The sequence below is a fragment of the Echinops telfairi genome, unplaced genomic scaffold (genome assembly GCF_000313985.2).
Source record: "Echinops telfairi isolate 266 unplaced genomic scaffold, ASM31398v2 ScPeMD7_8;HRSCAF=38, whole genome shotgun sequence".
NCBI classification, from domain to species: domain Eukaryota; kingdom Metazoa; phylum Chordata; class Mammalia; order Afrosoricida; family Tenrecidae; genus Echinops; species Echinops telfairi.
In genome coordinates this window covers 13,710,684-13,724,982 of record NW_022103905.1, presented here as the reverse complement: position 1 = coordinate 13,724,982, position 14,299 = coordinate 13,710,684, and the positions used below count along the sequence as shown (strand labels likewise).

Sequence of the window (14,299 nt, the reverse complement as noted above, 5' to 3'; positions counted from 1 at the left end):
TGCTGTTGAATGTAGAGTAGCTAAAGCTATTGGAAGAGATGATGATATTAGAAAGCTAAACAGAAATGTTCAAATGGTAGCTTGAGAAGACTAAGTAAAATATTATAATGAAATGGGCAAAGACCTGGAGTTAGAAAATCAAAAGAGGAGAACACTCAGCAGATCTCAGCTCAACATATCTTAAGCTGAAAGAACTGAAGGAAAAATTCAGCATCAAATTGCAATATGAAAGACTCTCTGTGCAAACTATTGAGCACTACAGGAAGCATTAGTAGAAAATGGAAAGAATACACAGATTCCTTTCCCCCAAGGAAGGGTGAACATTCAACCATTTCAAAACGTAGCATGTGGTCAAGAACTGGCGGTCGTTAAGTAAGAAGTTCAAGCTGTTTTGAGGCTATTAGTGCAAAACAAGGCTTCAGGAATGGACCAATCAAAATATTTCAGAAAACCGGCGCGGTGCTGGAAGCACGTGCTAGTCTATGCCAAGAAATTTGGAATACCAACCGACTGGAAGAGATCCATATTTTTGCCCATTCCATAGAAAGCTTATTTAACAGAATGCAAAAATACGTGAACAGTAACATTAATATCATACACAAGTAACATTTGGCTGAAGATAATGAGAAAATAGTCACAGCAGTCCATAGACATGGAGCTGCCCGAAATTCAAGCTGGATTCAGAAGAGGCCATGGAGCAAAGGATATCATTGCTGATATTAAAGGGATCTTGGCTGAAACCAAGGAATACCAGAAAAAATGTTGACCTGTGTTTTATTGACTGTGAAATGGCATTCTATTGTATGGACCATAACAATCTGTGGCTAACATATTAATGGGAATTCTAGAACACTTCATTGTGCTCATGAGGGGCCTCTATATATACCAAGAGGCATTCGAACAGAAAGGAATGCTTTAAAATTAGGAAAGGTGTGCATCAGGATTGTATCCTTTCGCTATACTTATTCAATCTGTATGCTGAGCAAATTTCAAAGAAGCTGCCAAAACTGGTGCAGGGTTGTGCTTCCTGCCTTTATCTCGCCCTCTGGCTGGGGGAGGTGTGGTTGAAGGTCTTGGTTGACCTCATTGGCAAAGTTAGGCCCACTTGTGTGATGTCATTTGCTGGTACCTAAGGTGGGTGTGCCCAAGGGATTGGTTTTACCTGGGCCTACGGGGTCCTAGTTTGTGCATGCACAGTTTGGGTTTCTCATAGGTGTTCAATGGTTGCCTGATTTCTTTCCAACCTCCTCTATGGGGGCCTTTGCAGGCATGGGAGGGATAACCCCCCTGTCCCTAAATCTAGCTACTTAACATTTTTGTTCATTTGTACATAGGGTCAATGTGAGTTTGAACTGAGCTGATAGCAACTAACAAACATCTGTTAGGTTCCAAAGCTTTCAAGGAATGAAGGAGGAGTGATCTTAAACAGCTACCATGTTTCCCTGAAAGTAAGACATTCTCCCAAATAAGACCTACTTACAGTTTTGCCTCTTGCTGAAATATAAGGCATCACCCCGAAAATAAGACCTCCCCGAAGCTACCATAACTCTGGACTCTAGACTGTAGCGGCGGGTGCCGCCACACAGCTCACTGTTGGCTGCAGCGCAGCTGGAGCAGACAGGAAGTGCGAGGTCTCTTTTAATAAAACAATAAACAATAAATGTGTACCGTATTCTTCTTCATGGAAAAATAAGATGTCCCCTGAAAATAAGACCTAGCACATCTTTGGGAGCAAAAATTAATACAAGACGCTGTCTTATTTTCGGGGAAACGGGGTAGCATTTGACAGTGGTTAGAAAGCTAGAGGAATCGATATCTTGAGCCCCAAATGACTATGACTTTCACATAAATAAGGAGTTACAGCTAGGAGCTAGCAGAGGTGAGTCAGGAGAATGCCAATTTCTATAATCTTAATGTGGTTAGAGAGGCACCCTGGTGGCGTAGTGGTTACCCATGGGCTGCTAACTTCAAGGTCAGCAATTTGAAACCCCCTGCCTCTCTGAGGTTGAAAGACAGGCATTCTACTCCTATAAAAAAGTACAATCTTGGAAACTCACAGGGGGCAATTCTACCCTGTCTAATAGGGTTGCTATGAGTCAACTCACTGGCAGTGAGTTTGGTCTTGGCGTGGAATATGGCACATGGAGGCGTGAGGGAGCTTACCTAGGGGGTAGTGGTAGAGATAGCACTGCCCTGGGGAAGAGCTAGGTTTATTTTAAGGATAAGATTGGATGGTAGAGTCAATTGTGACAGAATTAGGAATTGAGGAAGTCCAAAGAAGGTGTGAAGAAGTGGCAGAGGATTAAGATAGGAAAGGTCCATAAGTAGGATGTTGACATGGGGACAAGGGAGGCAGTGCCTAAGGATAAGACAGTTGGTGGGCATTTTTAGAAAGGTTTTCTTTAGGCACCATTATTACAGTGTTGAAACTAACGGTCCCAAGCAGTGCCTGATCTGGCTTTATTTATGATATACTAATGATATAATTTCGAATATTAAGCAATGTTTAATAGTAAGCTGATGTGTAAGTGTATTTTGGGATAGTCAGGTGTGGCTGGTGTTTTGTAATTACCATAGTCTGTTCTTGTTTTTGTACCATTTTGTACCATATTTCCTCCAGCAAGGTAGAAAAAGAATAGCAAAATAAGAGAAAAGAAAGAAAGTTGAGAATGAGAAGAGGTAAAAAAACTTAGCAACCAGTAGCACCCAGAGAAACAGAGTGCAGGCTTGATTAATCACAGTGCCAAATAAACAATAAAAAGTAAGAACGATTAGAATGGGAGAACATCTGCTGTCGAGCAATGTGGTGCAGTAAAAAAAGTTGAAATAAAATCAATATAAGCAATTGAGAAGCAACATATTAATTTTTAAAAATTGCTTTTAGAATACATATAGCATGACATATTCCCATTCTGTGTTTTTCATGCATGCAATTTAATGATACCGACCGCATTTATCATGTTTTTCAACCTTCAACAATAACTGTTACCAAATTTTCATCACTGTTTATAGACATTCACCTTCCTGAACAATGATGCCCCTCTCATCCCTGCCCCTGATACCGTTAATAACATTTTGATCTCTATAACTTTGCTTATTCTATTTATTTCATTTGTATAAGATTACATAATATTTGTCCTTTTATGATTGATCACTTAGCGCAGTGTTTTCAAGGTTCATCCTTATTGTAGTGGCAGCATGTTAAATTAAAAGCCAAGAATGAAATTTTCTTATCTCTAGAGACTTTATTTTATAGTAATCTTGTGTATTTATCCAGGCAAGAACAGCTCACCTGTCCTTCTTCTGCTTAACCCTGTGGGCCACCTTGTTTCACAAACAGAAGTGGGAGAAAGACTGGGCTTTCTGCTCCTGTAAAGTTACAGTCTTGGAAGCTCACAGGGGTCTCAATGAGTCAGTTTGACTCGATGGCAGTGAGTGTGTTTTAGAAAACCGTCGAGGGAAGTATAGCTATCCAAAATTCGATGATTAGAAAAAGCTATAGCATGGTGTTGCTTTTCTTTACCTGGTCTTCTACTATGATGTCTTCATTTTACATGTCAATTGTATCTTTCAGAAAGTTATATACATGACTTAGGCAATTTTGTTTGCTTGTAAAAGTATTTCCTTTTCCAATTAACATGGTATCAGATAGTTTTTTTACTGAGAACATGTCATAAAACAGAGCCTAGATGCCCTAATTGTAGGTATGTGCATGGTATGATATTATTTTATTGTTTTACATGATTCAGAATTTGTAAATAACTTTAATAGCTACCCTTATAGACTGTCATCATATAAGGGAGATGAGCTGTTGTTCTGTCCCATTGACATTAATTTGTATTTGATTTTTAACATAAATTTTGTCAGCCTCTGTGTTGGCTCCATTCTTAAAATCCCTTCTTGTAGCACCGATGAAATACACAGCTTTTCTCTGGTTCATTAATGCTCCCCCGCTCCCCCCTTCACTATCATGACCCTAATTCTACCTTACAAATCTGCGTAGACCAGAGCATGTACATGGGTACAGATAAGAGCTGGAAACACAGCACAGGGAATATAGGACAGATAAACTCCTCGGGACCAATATTGAGAGTAGCCATACTAGGAGGGGAAGGGGAAGGTGGGGGGAGAAAGGGAAACTGATCACAAAGACCTACCCATAACCTCCTCCCAGGGGGATGGACAATAAACAAGGGGGTATGGGGAAATAATAATTTATAAATTATCAGGGGTTCATGAGGGAGGGAGGAAGAAGGAGGGGAAAAATGAGGAGCTGATACCAAGGGCTCAAGTAGAAAGAAAATGCTTTGAAAATGATGATGGCAACATATGTACAAAGGCACGTGAGGCAATGGATGTATGTGTGGATTGTGATAAGAGTTGTAGGAGCCCCAAATAAAATGAAATAAAAATTAAATAAATAAAATCCCTTCTTTACTCACACTAAGTCTACTTGTATACCATATGTGGTAGAGCAATTCTGACACCAGGTAAGAGGGAATTAAGGATACACAATTCCTCAGCCTAGCACAAGGATCCTATTGGTATTGTTATATAAAGTCATCTTTACCATTACTTCTGTGTCAGAATGCTCTTCTTATTCTAAGTGCTAGGTTTTTGTTGCCTTCCTACTTCCAGCCTTTTAAGATTGCTTTGCTTTGCTTTTTCTGTCATCCCAATTAATCCTGCTTTTGTTTCTAACTTTTCTGTTGTTGAATCTATCTGCTTGTCAGAATGTCTGTTTACATTGGGCTTTTTGTGCTCGTTGTTACCCTTTGCTCCTTGGACAGTACATGTTTCTATTTGCTAAGCTGAGTTTCTTTGCAGTACATAGTTTTGAGCCCATACCCTATCAAGAACAGGGGGAGAGGATTTCCTGGATGCTGGAAGAAGGCTTGAGACTTGGGTCAGAGACAGCACAGCAAGAAACATGAGCTTCAGGTTAATGTTGGAGCAATGCAGAAGCAGGTCCCGTGGGAGTCTGTGCACACATTAGGATTGCCCCACAGTTGGAAAACACCATGATTTAGAAGCCCAGTCTTTTATAAGGAGTTGGATGACTGGATGGCCCTGAGTTTGGAGTTTGGTTTGGCCAGCAAACCTGCCCAAAGAGAGATCTCTTTATTATAGTGAGTACTAAACAGTGATGCCCTTTGTCCTGGAAGGAGACACTATCTCTGTCTTCCAAAGCTATTTTACAAACACCTTTGGAAAGATAGTTTAGGATAAACACTGCATGTGCCTCAGTGCCTCTGATAAAAGATGGGCAGGAACATTAGAGACCCTTGGAAAATGACTTCCCAGCGACCTTTCGCACCTGCCTACTGTTAGGACAGATCTGTCAAATTTGCTTGCCCTGATGTTTGTAGAGACTCTTTGGAGATCAAAGCATATACTTCCACCATTTACCTGACTTGAATAAGTTTACAATCCATTTTATAAGTTGGCTTCTTTGTGCAGTTAGTTACCTGTTTATATCTTACAGTGTATTCTGTTTTATTATAGCTAGTTATTAGACAGTGTCTTTTTTTCCTTCTAACCTGAGTGGTGCTGAATTGTGTTGTGCTGGTCAGTGTGCCTCCATTGACGTCCGAACAGTAGCCTGCTGCCTTCAAGTGGATTCTGGCTCATGGCAACCGTATATAGGGCTTCTGAGGCTGTAAATCAACTTGCAACATGCCCAAACGGAAGTTTGGACATCCCTAAGAGCGTCTAAGAATGGCCCCTTTAAATGTCCCTTGAGTTTGGGGAGCAAAAAGAAGTCTGAAGGGCAAGATAGGGTGATTGGACTGAGGTTTCCCAATGCTATTCTAGGACAGGCTTGCTGCAGTCAAGTGTCTGGGCGGACAAAATTCCTCCACGCAACATTTTCCTCACCAGTGAAGTTTCCATTTTCTTACATCTTCTTCATAATAACTCCTTGTAATCATCCTATGTCCTTCAGGAAGATGTCTCAAGATTACTCCTTGGGGGTCCCAAAAGTAGGCATTCGAACTTTCTGAGTTGACCCAGCAGATTCCTTCAGAAATCACTGGTTTTTTTTAGATTTCTTAAAAACAGTTTTATTGGCACTTCATCCACATGTCACGCAGTTCAGTAATTCAGTCATATCTAGAAGAGTTGTACAATGATTACTGAAAGATTGGAGATGGAGGCACGGAACAGAGATAGAATTTAGGCAGGAATGTGAAGTTGAGAAAAATTTTATTGAGGCAGGGAAAGAACTCCCGGGAGGGAAGGAAAAGCAGGGAAAGGGATGCTGGCATCTTGAGCCTCCGGGGCGGGTTCCAAGACCCAAGGAGTTAGGTCATGGAAGTCGCACCTGGTACTGGGGCTGCAGGACATATATAGGGTATGAGCTTACAGGCATATTAACCCGTAAGGGGAAGGGAGGTTCTTTGTGCTCTGATTGCAAGTCTTGGGCCAGGTGACGTCCTGTCAGTAAATCATGGTGTTCCCAGGAAACAATGCTAGGGAGAGGGGGGCTGTGTTCTGTCCTGGGAGGTCATCTTGTTCTTAGGAAACAGTGCTAGGGAGAGGGGGGCTGTGTTCTGTCCTGGGAGGTCATCTTGTTCTTAGGAAACAATGCTAGGGAGAGGGGGGCTTTGTTCTGTCCGGGGAGGTAAGCTCTGTGAAACGCTGGCTGAAGGCAGGTGCTTTGAAGTTCAGGTGTTTAGAAATCCAGCCAGGTCACTTGTTTTCTCGAGATGCTGGTACAAGGGGCTGCCTTGGGCTGCACCCGACCCAAACATCCCAAACTCTTAATAATAGTGATGATGGGCATTGTGATCTATCATTAACTACTTCCTGCTGAGATTGGGTGATGAGGTGGGGGGAAATTAAGAGCTGGGAAATTTGGGGCCTGGGCTGGTCAGCAGCAGACTATAGGGGTGAATCAAGAGCTGGTTGAAGGTCAGGTTGGAGATGGCCTTTATCCATTCCTCCAGAAATGTAAACACACAAGGAGCTAAAAGTAATAGTACACAGATTATTATCAGAGGCCCAACGAGGGGCATAATCCAGGCTATGACAGGATTTTGAAACCATGAGGAAGAGCTGACGTTTTCTGATTTCATTGGCCATGGTGCAGAGCGCTTTAACGTTTTATTTAGCCACCTCCGACCTATTGATATAGTGTACATACCCTTTTGATAGCTGTTACCAGATTTAATGCACGACGGTTTTGAAGGGTTATCTGTGCCAGGGATGTAGGTTGTTGCTGCAAAGAGGTGCGAGACTTTGAGGTGGAGTTTATGACCATTTGGAATTGTTTGTTAAACTTCTGTGCTTGGAGTATGCTGTGCCCTAATGGGTGAGTGTGCAGCCGTGGGCATGCGGATGCATGAACATAAGTGAGTTTGTACCAATTAGTGTGAGTGGGCACATGGGCGTGTGAGTGTGTGCAGGCATGTGTACGGAATGTAAGTGAATGTTGTATGAATAATGAACACAGGGGTGTAAGAATGTGAGTGTAGGAACGAGTTGTTGTAATGAATATAGGAGTGTAAGAATGAGCTGGTGTATTAGCAGTTATATTATGTCTGCAAAGTTTATTTAGAGAAAAGCCACCTTCATCCTGATTTGTGAAGTAACAGACTAGCTGTGGGTGGGCACTGGGCAATGACAAGGAGGGGGTGGTGAAGTGGAGAATTGGAGTTGGGTTGGCGGTTAGGTTTCTGGCAATAGTGTCGGCCTTATTATTGCCCTGTGTGACAAGACAGTTATTAGTAACAGGCCGGATAAGGGTGTTATGGAGAGTGAGCAGGCACAATGAGTTGGCTAGTTAGGAGGCTTTCGATGATAGGTTTCAGGCCTTAATGTGAGGGAGGGAGATTGGAAGCTGGGGACGAGGAGGGAAAGTGGAAGGGTGTTTGAGAAGAATAAAACAAGCTGGTGATGTCTCACAACAACAGGTCAGGAAGTGTCCCACACTTCTGGGTTTATGTAGCATGGCAGCGGAGAAGAGGAGGGTGTGGGTGGCGGCTCAGTGGCGGAAAGCGAGAACAAAAAGGATATTGGGGAAGGAGAAGTGGGTAAGAAACGGTTCCATTGGAGACTAACTTCAAGCTTGGGAAGGAGATCCCTACCCAGTAATAGCATTATTAGGACGGAATGAGAGAGGGGGGAGTTCCCTACACCTAGAAACAAAGGTGGGGTTGCTAAGGGTTGTGAGGGCTTGCCCTCTAACCCACAACTGTGACCTGGGAAGGAGACGAAGGGCCCGAGAAGGGAGAACCGAGAAGGTAGCCCCCATGTTCACTGAAAAAGAGACTGGCTTGCCCGCTACCCTGATTGTCGTTTGAGGCTCAGCGATGGTTACTGGGATCGTTGAGTCTGGGAATCTTTAATCGCTGTCGGTGGCCAGGCTGAGCAGTGCCAATGGCAGATCGGGTTCAGAGGGACCGTTCCTCTGCGGCTAGGTGCCGAGGGCAGTCGTTTCTCCAGTGGCCCTGTTGACCGCACACAGGGCAAGGCTTGCTGGGTGGTTGGGACTTCGGGCAGTGCTTAGCCCAATGTCCTCCTGGCTACGCTTAAAGCAAGGTCCAGGTGGCGGACAGTGAGAGGTGTGGTTAGGAGCGTTGTTTCCTGATGTCTTCGGACCCCTTTCTCTAGCTGGCCTCAGCGCGGCAATCAAAGACTGGGCCCCTGGAGAGTGTGCTGCCATGCTTGGAACTCATGCACTGCCTCAGCCCTCTCCTCCGCCCTCTCCTCCCGGACGTTAAAAACTTTAGATGCCAGGTTTACCTGGTCACGGATGGGGGTCTGAGGGCCACCCTTGGCCTTTTTAAGTTTTTTAAAAATATTAATAGCTGACTGAGTTATAAAGTGAGTGACTGGAGAGGCGGGGTCTAACCTAGTGTACTGGGCTAAGGCCTCAGTCAAGCGTGAAAGAAAAGCCGCAGGTTTTTAATCTGGATGCTAAGTAACTTCTTGCAGCTTGTCAAAGTTAACTGCTTTATGAGAGATGGTTTTCAAGCAAGCCGGCCAGCAAACGTCATATCATGCGGTTTCGGCTAGCCTTGCCTTCTTGTCCAGCTTGGGTATCTGTTTGCTAAGTCCAAGCTGGCTCCTCCCTAGGAGCTGCCTGAGGGCCTACGGGCATGGTGGCATCTGTGAGGTGGACCTGGTCTGCATGCTGCTGGGCAGCTGTAGTGGCCTGCTCCCGCTCGTCAGGGGTAAGGGTAGAAGTGAGGACTACATAAAGATTATGCCAGGTTAAGTCATAGGCTTGGGTGAGGAGTCGGAAGTTCTTAAGATAGGTGGTAGGGTCCCGTGAGAAAATACCCAGCCGCTTCTCACACAGGCTGCGACTGAGGAGGTTGCGGGTGCTGCTTCAGAGGAAGCTGAGCAGGGAGCTAGCTTGGATGGAGAGAGAGAGAGAGAGAGACACACTCTGGGGAGTTGACAGTTTGGCTTTGGGGAGGTGACAGGTGTCGGAGGTAGAGTTGCCTCGATTTGGGGGAGTGCCTATGCCGGGAATTGAGCCAAAAGTCCTTGTGCAGGTTGGCAAGAGATGCAAAGAGAGGAATTGGAGCGGATAAAGAAAAAGAAAAGCTGGAATATACGGAATCTTAGGCCATGTTGGGGTTTGGTGACAGAAGTTGTTGAGTTCGTGGAAAATATTGAGATTGAAAGTAGCGTTTTCTGGGCAGTGTGACCCCTTGTCTAATTGGTATTGTGGCCGCACTTGGTTACAGAAGAGGACGAGACGCTGAGGGTGAATATCCGGAGCCAGGCCCAGTTCAGTGAGATTGGTCAGGAGGCAGGCATCCCAAGGGACTGTCCCTGGGAGACTTAGAGAGTAAGCTTTCCATGGCGTCTTAAACTGCAAGGGGTACGGTCAGAGGAGAAGGACGTCTCCTGGTCCCGGTCCGCACCCGTCAGTCAGGAGGTGGCCCGGTAACCCTGAGAGGCATCCCGGTCAGAGCCAGGGGCCCAGTGGGAGAGTCCTGGACTCCCCAGAACAGGAAGGTTCCCTGGCGCAGGCCTGTGGCTTTAACCAGCAGGCAGGACCTTGGGTCGGTGACAGTGAAAGACACCACAGGAAGCTAGGGATGGGGGGCTGGCTTTGTGGCCGGCTGATTGGAGGGCTGTCGGAGGCCTTCCTTCAGGAGGGAGCGGATTTTAGATAAGGTCTGAGAGCAGGCACCGCAGAACTGCCAGCACGAAACACACACACAGGTAGAAGATGCTCAGACTCACTCTGCGTTCTAGCCCGGTCAGAAGGTGCAGTGACTCCCAGGCCCAGTGCCAGCAGCCCTGCCAGCGGCAGAAACCCCAGGAAGTCAACACAAAGGCAAAAGGCTGTAGGCCATATGAGAGGGAAGATAGATACAGAGAGACACTGGCCTTATCGTTGCACCCCCCAGGGGAAAGGCAGTTATTTCCAGCTCCTCTTGGTACTAGGGGGACAGCATAACCCCCTGCCCGGAGCCGTATGGACCCTATGTTCCCGTATGAGTTTGCTGGTCCTTAGTGTCCAGAAAGACAAACAAGACAAAGGAGACAGAACAAACACGCACAGAAATACTGACCAGAAAGCGCTTGCGCAGGCGAGCTTTAGGCTGTGACCTGATTGACAGGTTGGCTACCCCCCCTACACTTTTGTCTATCTTCACGTTGACGTGAAATTACGTAACTACACCTCCTAAGCAAAAACTTTCCTCCAACCATCGTAACCGTTGGTCAAGTTTGGTGTCTTTTTCTTTGTTTTTTTAGTAGTTTTCTTGATATAGTATTCATATATCATACACTTCCATAGTTAAATCACTTTTAAAAGAGTCCTATGTACATCATCACCATCAGTTCAAATGTAAGGAAAATCCTAATATGGAATTTTAATCTTTGGAAGTGAAACCCACCGCCTCACCCTCTGTACTTCCTCCTTCCCAGAACACACCCCCCACGACCCCCTCCCTCCTTTACTATCACCTGCACTAGAAATCCCTGCCTGTTCTGCTTCTGTGACCTTGCCCTGTTTTGCGAACTTGCTCCTGAAGATAAAGCATACAAAGCTACGCCCACCCAACATGCGGGAGAACTTGTCATTCCTGAGTCTTTGCGAGCTGGGAAACCCAAAAGAAAAATAAAGAACAAAACAAAACTAGAAAGAAGAAAATAATAATAATATAAAGATAAAAATAGAGAGTAAGAAAGAAAAGATCAGAAACCACAGATTTGTTTGGCTGTTTTAAATGCACTCTAACAAGACTGAGAAGTGTGTTACGGAGAGAGCTTGTCTGCAGCCACCCAGTGATTGCAGAGACGGTATTAAACACATTTTGTTTGCAATAATCCCATATGTGTATGAACTGGAGACCTAGTGTCAACACTTTTGACCTTGATGAATTCATTATTTGAAAAGAAATTTAGTACATTTACCTGGCAGAATATATTAGAATCCCCCCCAAAAAAAATACAAACAAGAAAATGATGTTAAATGGCTTTTATCCTAAAAATAATTTATTACATTGCATAATCAAAAAGCCAATGACATTTTGCATTTCATGTAAAGCTTGATTCAGCAGCTTTGGTGTGTTCCCAAGGGCTCAATTTCCTTTTGTCCCCCAGCCCCCATATTTCCACAGTCTCAGCTTTCTTCTAACGTTATCTCATCCCATGGTAATTATAAAACAAAACAAAACTCACTCTGACCCAGTCAATTCCGACTCATAATGAGCCTTTAGAATGGGAGAGAACTGCCCCATGGATTTCCAAGACTAACTCTTTCTAAAAAAAAATCATTTTATTGTGGGCTCTTACAATCCATACAATTGTATCAATCCATAAATTATATCAATCATATTTGTACATATGTTGCAATCCATACAATTGTATCACATCTGTACATATGTTGCTATCATCATTTAAAAAACATTTTCTTTCTAGTTGAGCCCTTGATATCAGCTCCTCTTTTTTTCCCTCCCTCCCCCACACTCATGAACCCTTGAGAAATGATAAATGATTATTATTTTTATGTCTTACACCGTTTGCTGTCTTCCTTCACCCATGTTTCTGTTATTTGTCCCCCTGGAGGGGGGTAATTATTTGTCAATCATTACGATCAGTTCCCACTTTTCTCACCCTTTCCCCCACACCTTCCCCCTACGCTCATGGTATTGCTACTCCCATTACTGTTCCTGAGGGGGTTGTCTGCCCTGAATTCCGTGGACTGTAACTCTTTACGGGAGTAGAAAGCCTCAACCTTCTCCTGCAGAGCAGTTGGTCATTTCAAACCGCTGACCTTGCGGGGTTAGCTGACCTTGTGGTTAGTATCCCAGTGGGTAATCAGTATAGCACCAGGGCTTCTGTCTTAATAGTCAGCAACAATTTGCTCTATGTGCTTTATCCATTTACATCCAGCAGGGGGAGATGTTTTCTCAATACAGTACAGTATTTTGTTCTCAAAACTGGGAGGTGCTCAACTCATAGCAGAAAACTTGGCAATTCAAACTGATCCTTCCCGGGTGCCTGAAGAGAGGCCTACCAATCTACCTGGAAATCACTGAGTGCCGTTCTGCCCCGCAGCATATGGGGCTGCTGGAAGTCAGAAGAGACTGAATGGCAACGGACTTTTTTCTTTGAACCAGACTCCCAGACTTCACCCTGAATAGACTGACAATCTAGGTCACAAGCCTAGTCACTGTAGCAAAGAGGATGCATCTTGCCTACTGTTTAAGCCTGTCCTGGTCGACCCTGGTGTGGTAGTAAGGTCAGTCCCACCCATACTCCTTGATCTGGTATGTGTGGAGGAGAGGCCAAGGCAGTACAGTCAATGTGTTCAGTGTACAGGGAGTACGTAGGGAGGCAAGCCGGCCCTTGCCAAATGTGATTCAGTATTGTTTTTCTGTGTTTCTGTTTCAATGTTACAATGTTTTTCTTTTTTGTTTTTGTCTCATTAGCAAATTGTTTGCCACAGAAAACTATTTGGCAGCTATTAATGCATACAACTTAGCCATAAGACTAAATAATAAGATTCCATTATTGTATTTGAATCGAGCTGCTTGCCACCTGAAACTGAAAAACTTGCACAAGGCCATTGAAGATTCTTCTAAGGTACAGTCCTACCTATGTGTGTGTGTATCTATGCATTTATATATAGTGTTTTAAATTGTGATCTTCTTATTGGTTTAAATCAGGCCAATTTCTCCTCTATTAATTTGAAATACTTAAGATACAGGACTTTAAGCATCATCTTGCTTTTTTTAATTTAAATTTTATTTTTTAAGTTTTTAAAAAATCATTTTGCCTGGGGCTCGTAGAACTCTTATCATAATCCATACTTCCATCCATTGTGTCAAGCACATTTGTACATTTGTTACCATCATCATTCTCAAGGCATTTGCTTTCTGCTTGAGTCCTATCTTGCTTTTTTTTTTTAAATCATTTTATTGGGGGTTCGTACAATTCTTATCACAGACCATACATACATCCATTGTGTCAAGCACATTTGTACATTCTATCTTGCTTTTTAAAACATCATCCTATTACTTTTCTTGTAATCATCAAGGGACTAATTTTTCGTGAGATTGTCAAGTCAGATTAAATTCCCCCTGTCAACTTTTGCTGTATTTCCTTTATATCAGTTGAAGTTCACTGGAAAAAAAAGTACAGTATAACTTTACAGGTTTGAAGATTGATAGACTGAAGCAAATTTAATATGAGGGTAAATAAAAAAATATTGCTAAAACATCCTAGAAACATTGAACAAAAATATCAAAATTGAAGGTATTGTTTGTGGACATACCTCTGTCTCGAGTTACACTTGTCTGAAGGCAGTGTTTCCGTATCTTTAGCCACTTCCAGAGAATTCTGCGTTTGTCAGTTTGCACCATGTCAATGTGGCAGTTTGGGTATCCTGGAGGAACTCGTGTTTCTTTTATGTTTTCTTTGAGTTTTAGGAACAAAAGGAAGTTTTAAGGGGCAAAATTAGGCCTATGGGGTGGATGGGGTAAGGTTTCCCAACAAAATGCTTGTAGGACAGCTTTTGCTATCCTTGAAGGATCAGCACGGGTATCAGGAGGGGCAAAAAATTTCTTGATGCATATTTTCTGGGTGTTTTCTCATCAATACAGTTTTTAATTTTTTAAAAGACTTTTTAATGAACCCCTATGATTTTCCTGTGTCCCGAAAGAGTAAGAAACAAAGGAAAAATTCTAAAATAATTTTGGAATCCAAAAAAGCAGTTGTCCTAATCTGAGTTGACCCCTCGGCCTTGAATTTCGCGGGCCTACCAGATCCCTTGGGAAACCACTGCTTTGACTGGGTCTGAAGACGTCCTAATCAGACTAAGATAAGC

The 14,299-nt window shown here is 43.5% G+C and overlaps 1 protein-coding gene across 1 annotated transcript in view; it reads left to right on the top strand.

Moving 5' to 3' along the window:
* Nucleotides 1–14,299, top strand: part of DNAAF4 (dynein axonemal assembly factor 4) — a 57,112-nt gene that overhangs the window by 32,678 nt on the left and 10,135 nt on the right. The window contains exon 7 of the mRNA XM_030884511.2: nt 12,903–13,056. Coding sequence (XP_030740371.1) covers nt 12,903–13,056 — 154 coding nt within the window. The remainder of the gene's footprint in view (nt 1–12,902; nt 13,057–14,299) is intronic.